General features: G+C 40.9%; 1 protein-coding gene across 6 annotated transcripts in view; it reads left to right on the top strand.

Moving 5' to 3' along the window:
- The window catches only part of PTPN4 (protein tyrosine phosphatase non-receptor type 4), a 190,408-nt gene that overhangs the window by 119,225 nt on the left and 55,728 nt on the right, over nt 1-15,455 (top strand). For 5 of the 6 annotated variants that reach the window (XM_053261040.1, XM_053261049.1, XM_053261022.1 and 2 more), the window contains 6 exons: nt 581-715; nt 3,725-3,883; nt 9,181-9,352; nt 9,996-10,079; nt 10,160-10,216; nt 12,495-12,651. In XM_053261040.1, coding sequence (XP_053117015.1) covers nt 581-715; nt 3,725-3,883; nt 9,181-9,352; nt 9,996-10,079; nt 10,160-10,216; nt 12,495-12,651 — 764 coding nt within the window. The remainder of the gene's footprint in view (nt 1-580; nt 716-3,724; nt 3,884-9,180; nt 9,353-9,995; nt 10,080-10,159; nt 10,217-12,494; nt 12,652-15,455) is intronic. The other variant, XM_053261059.1, reaches the window with a different exon arrangement.

Raw genomic sequence — 15,455 nt, forward strand, 5'->3', positions numbered from 1 at the left:
TTAAAAGCATACATCTGTTTTAGATGTTAGTCCATTTAGGGCAGGGGTGGGGAACCTTGGCCCTCCAGCTGTTGTTGAACTACAACTACCATCATCCCCAGCCTCAATTATTGTGGCTGGGGATGGTGGGAGTTGTAGTTCAAAAACAGCTGGAGGGCCAAGGTTCCCCACCCCTGATTTAGGGGAACAATGGGAGAAACTAAAATGTCCCAAAGTAGTGAGCAAGTTTTTGAAAACTGTTTTTCAGGCTGGTTGTGAAGCAAAACAGCCAGGGTGGGTGAGGAAAGAGAAAAGGCTGGGCAAGATGCAGAAACCCCAAATAACAATGGCTCTTTCCATAACAATATAGTTCCATTTTCATAAATAAAGCATCCTGCATACATTGTCTTCAGCTTTGCTGTCTTATGAACAGAAATTTTATTTCAAGTCTCAACAAGATCATTGCACTTCTTGCTCTGGAAAGCAGAAAGAAAATCTAACTAAAGCAGTCTTGGTACAGAAGAAGGCTAATGCTATCATCCTCTAATTCTGAGAGAACTTCCAGAGAGATATTCTTGTATAAATATTTCTATTGTTTTAGATCCCCAAGTAAACCGCTGGCTCGCAAATTGATAAGTGGAATGGACTGGGAGGTTGTCAGCAGAAATTCATTGTCTGATGACAGGCTAGAAACTCAGAGCTTACCATCACGCTCTCCACCTGGAACTCCTAATCAGTAAGTAGAATTTAGAAGTTCCTGTGCAACTTCACCTCTTATTCTTATTCTTATTTTATTTTATTTTAATTCATTTAAATACTGCCTCATACAAATGTCTCAAGGCGGTTTACAAATAGACAATAAAACCAAATATTAAAATAGACAATAAAACCAAATATGCAAACAATTAAAAATTATAAGAACGTTACAACAATTAAAAACAACCAATCAAACAAGGATAACAAGAATTTTGTTAAGGAAGGAAAACTGCCTTAAAATCCTCCGTTGGAGGAATGCTAAATCTTAGGAATGTCCATAGTAAACAGTTAAAAAAAAATACATATCCTGAAGTTAGCTAACTTATTGTGCTGTGAACTTTGACAGCATCTTGCTTTATCAGATGCATGCAATGAACTGAGGTGGTGGTAGCTATACTGTGGTTTATACTGATAAACAGTAATTCTCATCTAAAATACATCTGGAAAGACAACTATGAAATATCTGACCCTACAAATGCTAAGTAACATCTAAAATTTCTCAGACTGTAGAAGGGTTTTAGCTTCCATCTGCAAAATGGCCTGTGACCATTGTTAATGGGCCTTTTGGGACTGAGAAGGTAACGAGTTAATGTTGCAGACACTGCAGAAAATGAAGCTAAGTTACAGTGAGACTTGTAGAATTCTAGGGTCAGATTGATTGGCTTCTGGACTCAAAATTCTCCTAATGGTTTTTTATTTTATTTTTTACGTTCTAGAATGTCTGATGTCGTCTCGAAAGTCCAGTTGATCATTAATGATTAGTTAAAATACTTTAGATGTTTAGAGATATAAATGAAATATGGTAGACTGGACTGAAGAGATATTAATGGACACTAAGCTTTCAATAGTATGTAATTAACAGGATTAAATGTTAGAATCAAATTGGATACATAGTAAAATGCTTCAAGAGGAGAATGATGCTCTTGCTATATTGGAGGCCACCGAGGACGCCTATTCCTGGCTCTTGCTCTGTTTTCCAAAACGTCATGTTATGATTACAGTGACTGAAAGACACTTTCAATGATGTATATGTTATTACAAAATCATTTTAAGGTTTTCTATTACGAAATCATTTTGTAACTTTTGTTGGTTTTTTACGGAACGATGGTTGTTGGTTTACACTTTACAGAAGGATATTGAGGAAATGAAGTTTTAAAAAATAAATGAAAGATAACTAGGATCTCAAGTAATCGAAATTCAAATAAAGTTGCTCTTGATTTATATTATATTGAAATGTTTAAAGAAGCAAATCTTTACATATCTTATATGTTTAAGAAATAATTTACATATTAAACATGCAAGATATTTAAAGATTATTTTTTCTGGAGGAGTTTGCTAGTTTTCAGGGGTTTCTTCCTTGTTCTAGTTATATTGGTTATTTTGAGCTTGATGTATTCTGTTCTTTGCCAAGATAGAGATTCTGGGTTGGATCCTGACTAGCAGTTGTGCGAGCAGGTTGACACTTCCACTCATGCAAGGGGATACAGGATTCCCTTGGCAGATCCCCACATCATTTAGCACAGTATTCCCCTAGCCCTTGAGGATGACTTTTCGAGGCACTGAAGGCTGCAGAACATAGCGGGGGTGGGAGGGTAGAAAGTCACATTCTGTGACGAGCATGCTGCATGTGGTTCTCTAGATTCATGTCACTGGCTTTAACTCTGGGGCACACTTTGTAGCTATGTATCTGCCTGTTCTCTCCAGTACATACATATATGGGAAACTAGGTATGATCAAGTTATAAAGGAGGCAATGAATTAGTGCTTTCTGCACAAAGAATCATTAGCTCCTCTGCAAGGCACATCTGACTTGTCTAAACTGTATCATTTTATGTGGCTTAGTCAGTCTCTTTACAGCCTGCATTTTTCTTTGAAGACAAGCCAGGTGCAGAAAGAGGAGGAGGCTAGGCTGTGTCAATAGAAAACATATCCTCTTTTCCTGACATTTGTGCCTGGCTTGTTGTGGTCCTGCAGGAGAGGACTGCAATGAGTCTCTGTAATTTTATGTTGTTTGTGAAGCTCTTTGGAACACTGTTTTACAAACCATTGGTTGTATCATTATTGTTCATAACATGGATGGAAACTTTGCTTGCACAAGGGCGAGGGGCTACTCCCCTTTTCTCTGATGTCCCCCATGCGCACCCCCCCCCATCTGCTTCGGAAATTGAGAGGTCCTCTAGAGCAAGGAGTTATGAGGATGCTACAGTAGGAAAAGAGAGAGGGAACTGAAGGAGGGAATTGTCCCACTAAACTTTTTTCCTGCTTGCACTATGAGTGTGCTTAGGTTACAGTCTGTTATAGATTTTGAATGCACTACTTTTTACACTGGAATGTACTAGGGGAAAACTTTTTTAAAAAGAAAAGATTTATTATTTGAACTGTTATTGTTCTTAACAGATTTTAACACAGTACTAAGATCAGTAATTCCAAAATGACATCATGCCCAGGAGAAGCAGAAAATCTTCCTCAGATTCAAATTTACTATAATTCAAATTTACCACATATGGTAATTTTACATAATTACAATAAAATGAATAGTGTTTGAAGTTGAAATTCAACACATTTCAAACTATTTTTTATTTGACACCTCTTTTACAAGCAAATTAATTTAAAAAAAAATTCTATGACACATACATGTGGCCCTCAAACTGGTTTTGCCATTTGTAGGCCACCTCCCTGTATACCCATTTAGTTCTTGCTGGGGATAGTTTTGGTTATTTGTGGTTGTCTACCCTCCTAACTAAACTGGTATACAATTTAAATAGCCACTCTCCCTGCTTCTCAGCTGGCATGTGGGAAGATTAAAGAAGTGTTACTAGAGGCACAGGCTGCTCCATCCAGTCAACAACAGGCTTTGCCTATTTGTCTCATATAATTGTACCCATTATTTATGTGTTGAAGTTGACATTTTTAAAAAAAATTAAAATTCAGTGTGTAAATATTTATTCCAATACTTGCCACTGCTGAACAACTGATGTTTCCCTGTTTAGTCGCAACTCTGCTTTTACTCAAGAGAGACATCGTTTACGACCATCTTCAGTTGGACATCTAGTGGACCATGTGGTCCATACTTCACCAAGTGAAGTTTTTGCAAATCGTCGATCTCCTTCTTCCACACAGGCCAATAGTATCATTCTGGAATCATCACCGTATGTTTGATTTCTAATTTGCTCTTATTTTATAGCAAGACAAGAAGGTCTTTAATGCTACCCTAATCTTAATTATTTGAATTGCTTTCATATAGGATTTAATAGGCTAACAGCCCTAATGCTTACATTTAGTGATTCTTTTAGCATGAGGATCCTATTTTTGGTTGGAAAGCCAGGATATACATATTTTAATGAATAAATAGCAAAGCACCTAAGAGACTGAGCTATGAATGAAATTCATGGTTGTTGTTGTTGTTGTTGTTAGTTCAGTTTCTATACTGCCCTTCAAAAAATGGCTCAGGGAACACAGAGAAATAATAAATAAATAAAATGGCTCCCTGTCCCCAAAGGGCTCACGTTCTTAAAAAAACACAAGATAGGCACCAGCAACAGTCACTGGACGTACTGTGCTGGGGGTGGATAGGGCCAGTTACTCTCCCCCTGCTAAATAAAGAGAATCACCACAGTAAAAGGTGCCTCTTTGCCCAGATAGCAGGTTCAGATCTTGCTTCTGCTATAAACTTAATTAGAAGGCATTAGACAACCAACTCGCAGCCACAGTGCCCCCACCCAAACCCACCCCCAATCAGTAATATCGGGATAAGAGTCTTGTCGTCATTTGAATTACAAAAAGATAATATATGTGAAGCATTTTGAAGTGTTCAGAACACTGTATAGTTGCCAAGTAGATGTGTTTAATTATTTTTTAGAAGTGATTATCCACTTTGGGTCCTTGGTGTTAGAAATCCCAGGTTCAATCCCTGGCATTTTCACTTAAGTAGCATCTTAAGTAGCATGTAGGATTTTCAGGGTAAACTAGGACCTATGCTTATAAATGACTTCATGGCCAGGGACTTTTCCAGTCTTAAGTTTAATTTTTATTGATAAGTATTGAAATATATCAGATCTGTAAATAGTAAACAAAACTATACATGTCAAGTAAAAACTGCCCAAATGGGTGTTTAATATATTGGATAATAGACTGCATAATCCCCACTGCACATTAAGGTCATTGAGAGAGTTCTGTCTAGGGATGCTGCCAGTTCCTCTGGTAGTGACTTGGGAGCAGGCCTTCTCTGTAGTAGCTCCTGGGCTGTAGAATGTGCTCCCTATAGCCATTCACAGTTTAACATCTTTATCAGCCTTTAAAAGAGAAGACACATTTTTTTTAGCCTGGCTTTTAGTAATTTTTGAATTGTTTAATTGTTGTTTTAACAGTTTATTTATTATTTACTTTTAATCGTATTCATCTTTGTAAATCGCCTAGAGCATTTGGAGTCAGGTGGCATATCAAATAAATAAATGAAATATGTAACAAAACAGAACTTATTAGATTAAGGTGTTTTTCCTTTTTATTTGATTATTCTAACTGTTGAATGTGGTAATACACAGAGCTGCTTTGACTGCAAAATAGTCGGCTTTCACATCCACTGTTTAAGCATTCATAAGGAAATTCAAAGCTGACTGGGTAAATAAAATGCAGGGACGTTTGTGCCCAAGGCTTCATTCCTAGTTCTCACAATTCATTATGGTAATATGTTACAGTATGTTACGCTCATGGCTACAGGGTTAATTTAACTACTCCAGATGGTAGCTTATTATATTACACTCAAGCTCTGTGTAGACAGTAATATCCTTCAAAATAGTTCATTTAGTATATCTTTAAAAAGAAATAACTACAAATTTGTGTAATGCACGTTGTGCAGTAAACAAAATGTGCTGCTCAGGAGTCAGGCAAGACTCTAAAGATTAGTTCATGGGTAACTCTCATGTTGTGAGAATGTGGATGGGGGCCCCATCTATTTATCTGCAAGTGCACACACATGCGCGCGTGCACACACACACGGTATACATAGAACAAGATATTATATGAAACATAAGAACAATTAAAACGCCTTCACAGAACAAAAACAAAACAATTTATCAGTGTAAAACAGTTAAAACAATTTCACAAGATTAAAACAAACAGTTTAAAATTATTTTCAGTTAAAAGCCTGAGAAAACAGGTGTGTCTTAAGGGTCTTTTAAAAAGTAATCAGAGATGAAGAACCTCTTATTTTGACAGGGAGTTCATTCCAAAGCCCTAGGGCAGAAACAGAGAAAGCCCAGTCCCAAGTCGCCACCAGACAAGCCAGGGCAACAGTAACCGGACTTCCCCAGATGATTTTAATAGGTGGCAGGGTTCATAACAAAAAAGGCACTCTCTTAAGTACCCTGGATCCAAGCCGTTGAGGGCTTTATATGTAATAACCAGCCCTTTATAGTTCACTCGGAAACATATCGGCAGCCAGTGTGGTGCTTTTAAAATTGGTGTTATCAGGTTGTCTGAGAGGCCAGTCTGGCTGCCGTATTCTGTATCAGTTGTAGCTTCCAGACTACATACAAAGGCAGCCCCCACATAGAGTGCATTACAGTAGTCAGACCTGTAAAAATCCAGAGAAGAAATAAGGGCGGATGGAGGGTGTTGTACTTTAATGCTCATCTTGTATTTGAGGCAAATATTGTTGTTATATCACGAAGTTCAAATTCTAAGCCAAGGAATTATAAAACTTTATGCCATTTCTGCAGAGGTCAGAGGCCTGCCTTGAAGTCACAGCTTCCTTCATTTTTTACTGATATTTTAAAGTATAGATGGTTTCTGAGAAGTGGGCATAAGTTTATCACTAAAATGAGAGATAAAGTGAAGACTGCTGTTATGGCCTTATTCAGACATTACTAGAGGTGTGTGATTTGCAAATTCTACCCCAAATCAAGTTGCCCTCAAAATTGAGGGCCTGATGCAGGGTGGAGGAGAATCTCCTCCTATTCAACCAGAATTGATTTGGGTGATTGAGGCCCATTTTGCTGGAAAAACAGTGCTCAAAATGATGCATTTTTCTGGAGAAACCTGGTCTACCAAATAGAGTTGGTGGGTAGACCAGCCCTCTGCCCTGGACTTTGCGCGTCTGCCCTCCTTGGAGGACTGACCTAACTGGGTAGACCAGTTCTCTGAGGCAGGCTGACTTGCTGTGTCTGGAGTGGAGGGCTGGTCTACTCACTGATCCTAATTGGTAGACAAGCCCTCCCCGGGGGGGAAGTAGCACTTTCAGGCCTGTTTCTCCCAGAAAAATGGGCCTCAAAATTTATTTTAATTTTATTTATTTTATTAAATTTCTATACCATCCAAAACGTGCGTATCTGAGCAGTTTACGATAAAAACAGAATTAAAAGAAAATTTAAATATTAAAACAATTTAAAACTTAAAACAAGGTTAAAAATATTAAAACAGTAAGTCTAATTGAAGGCCTGGGTGAACTGATGTATCTTGATTGGCTTTTTAAAAGTTGTTGGAGATGGGGAGGCTCTTATTTCAACAGAGAGCACATCCAAAGCCTAGGGGCAACAGTGGAGAAAGCACACCCCTGAGTAGCCACTGTAGACGAACCTCTGCAGATGATCTTAATGGGCGGTGGGAATCATGGCAAAGAAGACATTCTCTTAAATACCCAGGGCCTAAACCATTTAGAACTTTTTAAGATTATAACCAGCACTTTGTGTTTTGCCTGGAAACTTGTCGGTAGCCATTGTAGTTATTTCAGTACAAGGGTAATATGGTCTCTCTGAGATGACCCAAAGACCAACCTAGCTGCCGCATTCTGTACCAACTGCAGTTTCTGGACTACGTACAAAGGCAGCCCCACATAGAGCACATTGCAGCAGTCAAGTCTGGAGGTTACCAACATACTGTTTTGAGGTCATTTATCTCAAGAAATGGACATAGCTGGCATATCAGCCAAAGTTGATAGAAGGCACCTCTGGCTGCCACCTCAACCTGGGACACAAGAGAGAGGTTAGGATCCAGAAGTACCCCCAGACTGTGTACCTGTTCCTTCTGGGGAAGTGTGACCCCATCCAGAACAGGCAGATCAAGTTCCAACCTTACGCAATAAGTACCTCTGCCTTATCTGGATTAAGCCTCTGTTTTTTGATCCATCACCCAGCCCATTACTGTTTCCAGGCAGGCATTTAGGGAGGTTATGCCTTCTCCTGACAATGCTAACATGGAGAAATAGATTCGGGTGTCATCAGTATATTGATAACATTGAGCACCAAATCTCCTGATGGTCTTTCCCAGTGGTTTCATGTAGATGTTAAAGAGCATTGGAGACAGTATGGAGCCTTGTGGAACTCCATACAGTAACTTTCATTTTGCTGAGCAACAGTCTCCAAGTGACACCATCTGGAATCTACCCAAGAGTTAGGAACAGAACCACTGTAAAACAGTGCCAACCAATCCCATCTCCTTCAGGAGACCCAGAAGGATACTGTGGTCAATGGTATCAAAAGCCACTGAGAGATACAAAAGGATCAGCAGAGTCACACTTCTTCTGATAGCCTTTTGGAGATCATCCATCAGGCCAGCCAAGGCAGCCTCAACCCTATAGCCCTCTCAAAAGCCAGTTTGAAATGTGTCTAGACAATCAGTTTCCTCAAGACTGCCTGGAGCTGAGAGGACACCACCCTCTCAATCTTAGTAATGTCAAATTAACTGGGTATGCCATGGACATCACTATCTTAGTGAAGTAAATGTACAAACAAATTAATGTGAAGTGTTTGATAGTGATTCAGGGAAAGCTGCAGTTATCACTCCTTTAATTTGAGCATATCCAGTACGGAAATCTATATGAAAACTGCCAATTTTACAGTATGGATAAGCTAATTATCCATGGGTCTTCATATCTGAAATCGGGCATCTGCCTGAATAAGCTACTTGGCTGGATCGCCTACATGCAAGAGTCAGGTTACTATTGGACCTGCATGTGCACAGTGAGACCAGCTTTTAGTCCTCTACTTTTGTTTATCAAAAGCACTTGGTAAAGACCACTTCTGATGCATGTGGATTTGAGCCAGGAAGTCAGAGCAAGTCCAGAAACTGATTGCAGGAGGTGGTGGGCAGTTCAGTGAACTTGAAGTGAACTAAACCTAAAATCTCTGCTGCCTTGAACCAGAACTGAACCCTGAAAGTTATTTCTGATTCAGAACTTGTTCAGTAACCAAACACACTTGATTGGTTTGACTGGTGATAAGAGCACTATGTTCCAGCTATATTTGGAGAAACCATATTGCTCAGCAAGCTATCTTAAAATAAGAGGAGGAGGCACAATAGAGATTAGTAGGCAGAACACAGGACTGGGAATCATCCTGATGTTCAAGTAGAGGCTTGCCATTTTACAGGCTGTTGTCTAACAAGGCCTCACTGTGGTCCTTCAATAATCTCAAAACTATTTTCTCATCTTGTTTCTATTTATTGTATGTAGTTCTCAAGAAACCCCTGTAGATGGACAACCTCCTGCACTGCCACCCAAACAATCTAAAAAGAACAGTTGGAACCAAATTCATTATTCACATTCTCAGCAAGAATTGGATAACCATATAAATGAAACATATGATGATGATGATGATTCTTCTTCATCTCCTGAAAAATCTACGGTAAGATGTTGCCTGAAAATTTTTAAAAATCAAGATCCGCTCACTGGTGCAAGGAATGGATTAGAGATGTGAAGACTTGGGGAGTGGAGGACCAGAAATATTAGGAGAGAGAAAATTTACCATTGCTTCCCAAAATGTTTGTGTTCTTGCAGGAGAAAATGCAAATGGTGGGGGCGGGGGGGGGGGAGATGACAATTTCCTTGAAAATTTCTGTTTTCCCCCCAGGCTTTCACATCTCTAGGGGAGACATTAGTAAATTAGGTCAATAAGGCTCAAATAAGTAGATTCAGCTACAGCAATGTATAAATCCATTAAAATAATGTGCACCTGCTATGGGTTGTCTTAAGCAAGTTTGTCCTAACTAGGTGTATGTGTAACGTTCTGAGGTTGGAATATTGCGCCTCAAAACAGGCCAGCTCGCCAAGTTCCGACTGAATGTTTTGCGCATTTGTGTTCCGTTTCGACCTCGAACGGAACACAAAATGCATTTTGTGCACACCCCTAGTCCTAACTAAACACCAATTGACTGGCCATTACTAACTTTTTCTGTAAGAGATTATGGGTCACTTTGGGATTCAAAAGTAGTTCTTTAAACAAATCCAGGATTGGAGAAGGAATAACAATATTGTGTTCTCACTTTCAGCCCAATGGTGGAATTCCCCATGACAATCTCGTTCTAATCAGAATGAGACCAGATGAAAATGGAAGATTTGGTTTCAATGTAAAGGTATTAATAAAACATCTTCTTTCTTATTTTTGGATAAACTTGGATGTTATGTCCCTTAATCATTGACCTTTCTTTTAAAGGGTGGATATGACCAGAAGATGCCTGTCATAGTGTCCAGGGTAGCTCCAGGAACACCTGTAAGTTGTCCAGGAAGAATTTGCAGTTATATTTATTTGGAGCTATGTATTCAGATTGCTCTTAGTTTCCTTTGTTTGTCCACTTGCTATATCTAACAATCTTATTGTCAAAACAGACAGCTATAAATAGGTTTAGAACAGGAATCTAATACTGAATCAATTTTCTAGCTATACAGTGGTTTTTTTCTTTTTCTTGGGGTATGCATGGCTGCAGTATTCTAATTTTTTTCATCCGTGTGTGGGATGAGTTTTGTTCTGGGTGGCAGTATCAAGGCAGTGTGTGTGCACATGCATTCAGAGTAGGACCCTTCCTGATTAAACCTGAGCAGGATCTAAAATTAACTGAGCAGACTTCAAAAAATATGTGAGTGCACACACAAGCACATGCCTTAGAGGGAACAGTGCATGGGTGAGGCTATTCATTTGCAAAAGTGTACACAGTGACATGTTCGCTTAATCTCAGAAGTAACAGAAATGTTATAGCTAGGGATGTGCACGAAAATCTTCGGCGCTAGAGGGGGTAGCACTTTAAGGGTGGCGGAGGGTGTACTCAACCCTCCCACTGCATTTCCCCCACCGGCACACTGTTGTTTTTAAGCCCCTCGGGGCGGCACCGTTCCTCCCTGCCGCCCTGTTTCCCCTGTCGGCTGGAAGTGGCCAGAAGTCGCGAGCGCGCATGTGCCCTTCTGCTGTGTGTGCGTGCGCCCTTCTGCCATGTGTGCGCGCACGCGCGCTCGTGATTTCTGGCCACTTCCGGCCGACGGGAGAAACGGGGCAGCAGGGAGGAACACTGCCGCCCCGAGGGGCTTAAAAACAACAGCATGCCGGCGGGGGAAATGTGGCGGGAGGGGTGAGTACACCCTCCGCCGCCCTTAAAGTGCTACCTCCGTCTGCGTTTTGGCACCGAAACCGCCCCCAGCGCCGAAACGTTTCTGAGGCCTTCATAATGGCCTCCGAAACGTTTCGGGCGGAAGCCTAGTTATAGCCACAATGAGAATAGTTTATGCTATAAACAACTGAAAAGTAGGCCTTTCCTTCCAGTGACAACATAGTTGTAAGAACTAGGCATGTGCCTGAAACGTTTCGGAGGCCATTATGAAGGCCTCCGAAACGCTTCGGCACTGGGGGCGGTTTCGTTGTTTCAGCGCCGGCGGGGGTAGCACTTTAAGGGCGGGGGAGGGTGTACTCACCCCTCCCGCCGCATTTCCCCCGCCGGCGCGCTGTTTTTTTTAAAGCCCCTCGGGGCGGCAGCGTTCCTCCCTGCCAACCCGTTTGCCCCGTCGGCCGGAAGTGGCGAGTGCGCGTGCGCCTGTTGCATGCGTGCGCGCCCTTCTGCCGTGTGTGTGCGCGCGCACAACGGGCGCACACACACTCGCCACTTCCGGCCGATGGGGCAAACGGGGCGGCAGGGAGGAACTCTGCCGCCCCGAGGGGCTTAAAAAAAACAGCGCTCTGGCGGGGGAAATGCGGCGGGAGGGGTGAGTACACCCTCCCCTGCCCTTAATGCACTACCCCCGCCGGCGCCGAAGATTTCTGTGCACATCCCTAGTAAGAACTCTCAAAATATAGATTAAATCAGGATTGCTTATTCATTCAAATTCTGAGTCTTTTTATCAGATGTTCAGTCACAAGTGATAAAATCTTCAAACCAAAATTTTGGCTAGTTTTTGTCAAGTAATGCTCTAGTATTCAGTCATTTTAAATTCTTGCATGTTATATTGATGTTTTGTTATGAGTAAAAGGTTTCATAATTGTTTTGTTGTAAGACAAAACTATGAAACATTTTGTATACAAAGGATTACTAAAAAAGATTATTAAATTGTAAATGTTGATAACCCAGATACCAACAGTCTCATCCTAATAGACTGAAAACTGTTGCAGAGTTGTGGCCATGAGTTTTCAAAAGTAAATGTTCTATTTGTCATGATTACTTTGTTTTTATATCTTCCTTTTGCATTGCTTTGAATTGTATCTTTATTAGATTTCTGCATCATGAGGCCTGAAAAACCATTTTCTACAGTTTTGTTGTTTCTTTTGAAAATTATCCAACTTGGCTTGTTTTCCTTCTGCCAGTGCAGAATGTAATTTTTACTTAGAAAAAATTATCTGATTTTAGCATTACCAGGCTAATATAAGAAGAGAGCGATAATATTTCAAGGTGGCTGAAATAATTGCTCAATAACTTGGCTTTGAATTCCTTAAGGAATTAATTAAAAATAAGGAAAGGCAAAAGTGTTGTATGTCACATCCTTAGTGTAAAACATTTGTTGTGTTGCAGGCCGATATCTGTGTCCCACGTTTGAATGAAGGAGACCAAGTTGTACTGATCAATGGCAGGGATATCTCAGAACATACACATGACCAGGTTGTCATGTTTATTAAAGCTAGCTGTGAGCAGCACTCAGGGGAACTCGTGCTCCTCGTTCGACCTAATGGTGAGTAGTTTTATGTGTACAAGTGCTTTCGTGTTTGTGCAACTTGGGGGCTTATCCTCACAGCTATAGTTAGAAGCAAGCGACCTATCTAAGAGAATAGTCTTTGCAAAGAAGAGTTTTATTATTTCCTTTTCTCCTGCTCTCTCTTTTTCCTTTTGTACCGTATCATCTGGATTGCAAGCCATTATTTTAAGTTGTAAAAAGGCTTGAGTGCTTTGGCAGGAAGAAAATAGTAAATATAATGAAAATACAAATAACTTTGGTTGTATCACTTGAAGTGTGGGCACGGAAATATTAAATATGTTGATGAGTAAGATTAAAAATAGAAACACAAGGTGAAGCTTGCTTGATCAGACAAAGGGTTCATCTGCTACAGCATCCTGTTTTCCATTAGTGGCCAGCCAGGTGCTTTTAGGAAATCTGCAAGCACGGATGCAGACAACAACTCTCCCCCCCACCCACTGCTCCCTCATTACTGGCATTGAGAAACAGACTGCCTCTGAATACTTAAACTTAAGAGACCCCACTTACTTTCCTCTATTGTTTTTTTTTTAACCCTTTAAAAATCCTGCCCACTCACTGCTAAAGTTACTGAGAAGCTTTTGATGACTAGCTTGCAAAAGCTCTGAGAAGTCCAAGTATACAATGAAGCTCCCTGGGCGGCTGCATCGGCTGCCCACACGACTGCCGGCTCCATCATGAGTGTGAGTGCATGGGGCATCCTGGAGAGACCCCTGAGCCTAGGAGGCTGATTGCAGCCTCCTGGTCAGGGGCTCTACTCATGTGTCGCTGCGGTAACACATGAGCAAAGAAATGAGGTTAATGGAGTGCTCGCTCCGTTCACCTCATTTAAGGGGAGTGGGAATTAGGCAGGCTGCAAGCCCGGTGGTACCCACGATCACTGGGAAGCAGGCTAAGCTCCCTTAGCCCGATTCCCAATGATCGTGGGAATAGCCTCCATATTTATCAAGTCACCCCTATTTACATGTTACTTTGCCATTCCCAAATAATTCTAAAAGGGTGGTGAAGCAAGACTTCCTTTTGCAGAAACTATACATCCAGTCTGCAAGTCTAACAATACTGGATTGAAAAGTGTCATCTACCAATTTATCTGAGCCTGTAATTTCCTGGATTCTAGTCCTCTGGCAAGGACTCCGGTTTTCATGACAAATTGCATCCCCCCCCCCCCATTTGAGTTTTGTAATAATGCTTGGGTGGATGTCATCCAGAATTTGTGACTTGTTAATCTTTAATTTTTCAGTTATAGCTCTAAAACTTCAGCTCTTGTCACCTTTGACTTGGATGCTCTTCTTGGAAAAAATAAGTGCTCATGTGTGGGTGTCTTAATAACTTTTGTACTGGCTACCAATATAAAGAATTGAATTAGCTTCTTGCAGTCTCTCTATTGTTCACACTTTACCCTTGCTGGTTTCCTGCATCTGATGTCTGTGTTGACTGTTTCCATGTTTGTAGCAATATGCGCCTCACTTTTGTTTGGTTTTGCTTGCTTTTTTTGAGACCCCTTTAATGCACAAATATATGTTAAAAACAGGTGCTCAGGTGTTTTGCTTGGCTTATTGTCAACCTGTATTGTTCATATCATATATAAGAGCCAGCGTGGTGTAGTGGTTAGAGTGCTGGACTAGGACCGGGGAGACCTGAGTTCAAATCCCCATTCAGCCATGATACTAGCTGGGTGACTCTGGGCCAGTCACTTCTCTCTCAGCCTAACCTACTTCACAGGGTTGTTGTGAGGAGAAACTCAAGTATGTAGTACACCGCTCTGGGCTCCTTGGAGGAGGAGCGGAATATAAATGTAATAATAATAATAATATCGGAATTTTTGCTTGCTCCCTGCACTGTGCCTTTCATTTGTGCAAGCTTTTATACCTTCCTTGACTCTGAACATTAATTAGTTTTCTAAAACTAAAAATGCAATTCTGTACTTGCTTCTTTCAGAATAAATTGCATTAAACTCAGTAGATCACATCCTGACTTAATCTTGCACTGGCAAAAATACTTTCTGTGCTGCTGGATATGTTCTTGGATTCACTCCATCACTTCCGCTCCTACCATACCACTTCTTACTCTAGCACAACCACTCCGACTGATGGTGGCTTTTTTGGAAGCGGTACTTTGGGCCTGTTTTCATCTTTGACCACTACAGTGGTTTCTACTGCCACAAGGCAATTGTCAATCGCCAACAGACATCAGTAGCACTCCCTTGCTCCATGGTACAATCCCTACATTGGTGGCTACATCCACCAAACCTATCCAGGAGAAAATCATTCCTGGACCCACCCAGGATTATAGTGACAACCGATGCCAGTCTCTTGGGATGGGGGGCCCACTGCAACACTCCACACAAGGGAAATGGTCCTCACAGGGACAATGCCACAACATCAACGGGCTGGATTTGAGAGCCGTACAGTTGGCACTGCAAGCATTCCAACACTTCTTGATGCACCGCCATGTGTTAATATGCACTAAGAGCATCACAGACAAGGTGCACGTGAACCATCAGGGGGGCTCATTCAAAATCACTCCACAAGGAGTATTAATTAATTAATTAATTAATTAATGCATTTCTATACCACCCAAAGCGCCCAGTTGTTGTAAACTGGGCAGTTTATAAAACAATAAAAACAGCCAATAAAAGATTAAAACATTTCAACAATTAAAATTAAAAAGTTAAAATACTATTAAAACACTATCTAATTAAAGGCCTGGGTGAACAAATGCATCTTGACTGCCCTTTTAAAAGTTGTAAGAGATGGGGAGGCTCTTATTTCAGCAGGAAGTGT

The sequence above is a fragment of the Hemicordylus capensis genome, chromosome 1 (assembly GCF_027244095.1).
Source record: "Hemicordylus capensis ecotype Gifberg chromosome 1, rHemCap1.1.pri, whole genome shotgun sequence".
Lineage (NCBI taxonomy): Eukaryota > Metazoa > Chordata > Lepidosauria > Squamata > Cordylidae > Hemicordylus > Hemicordylus capensis.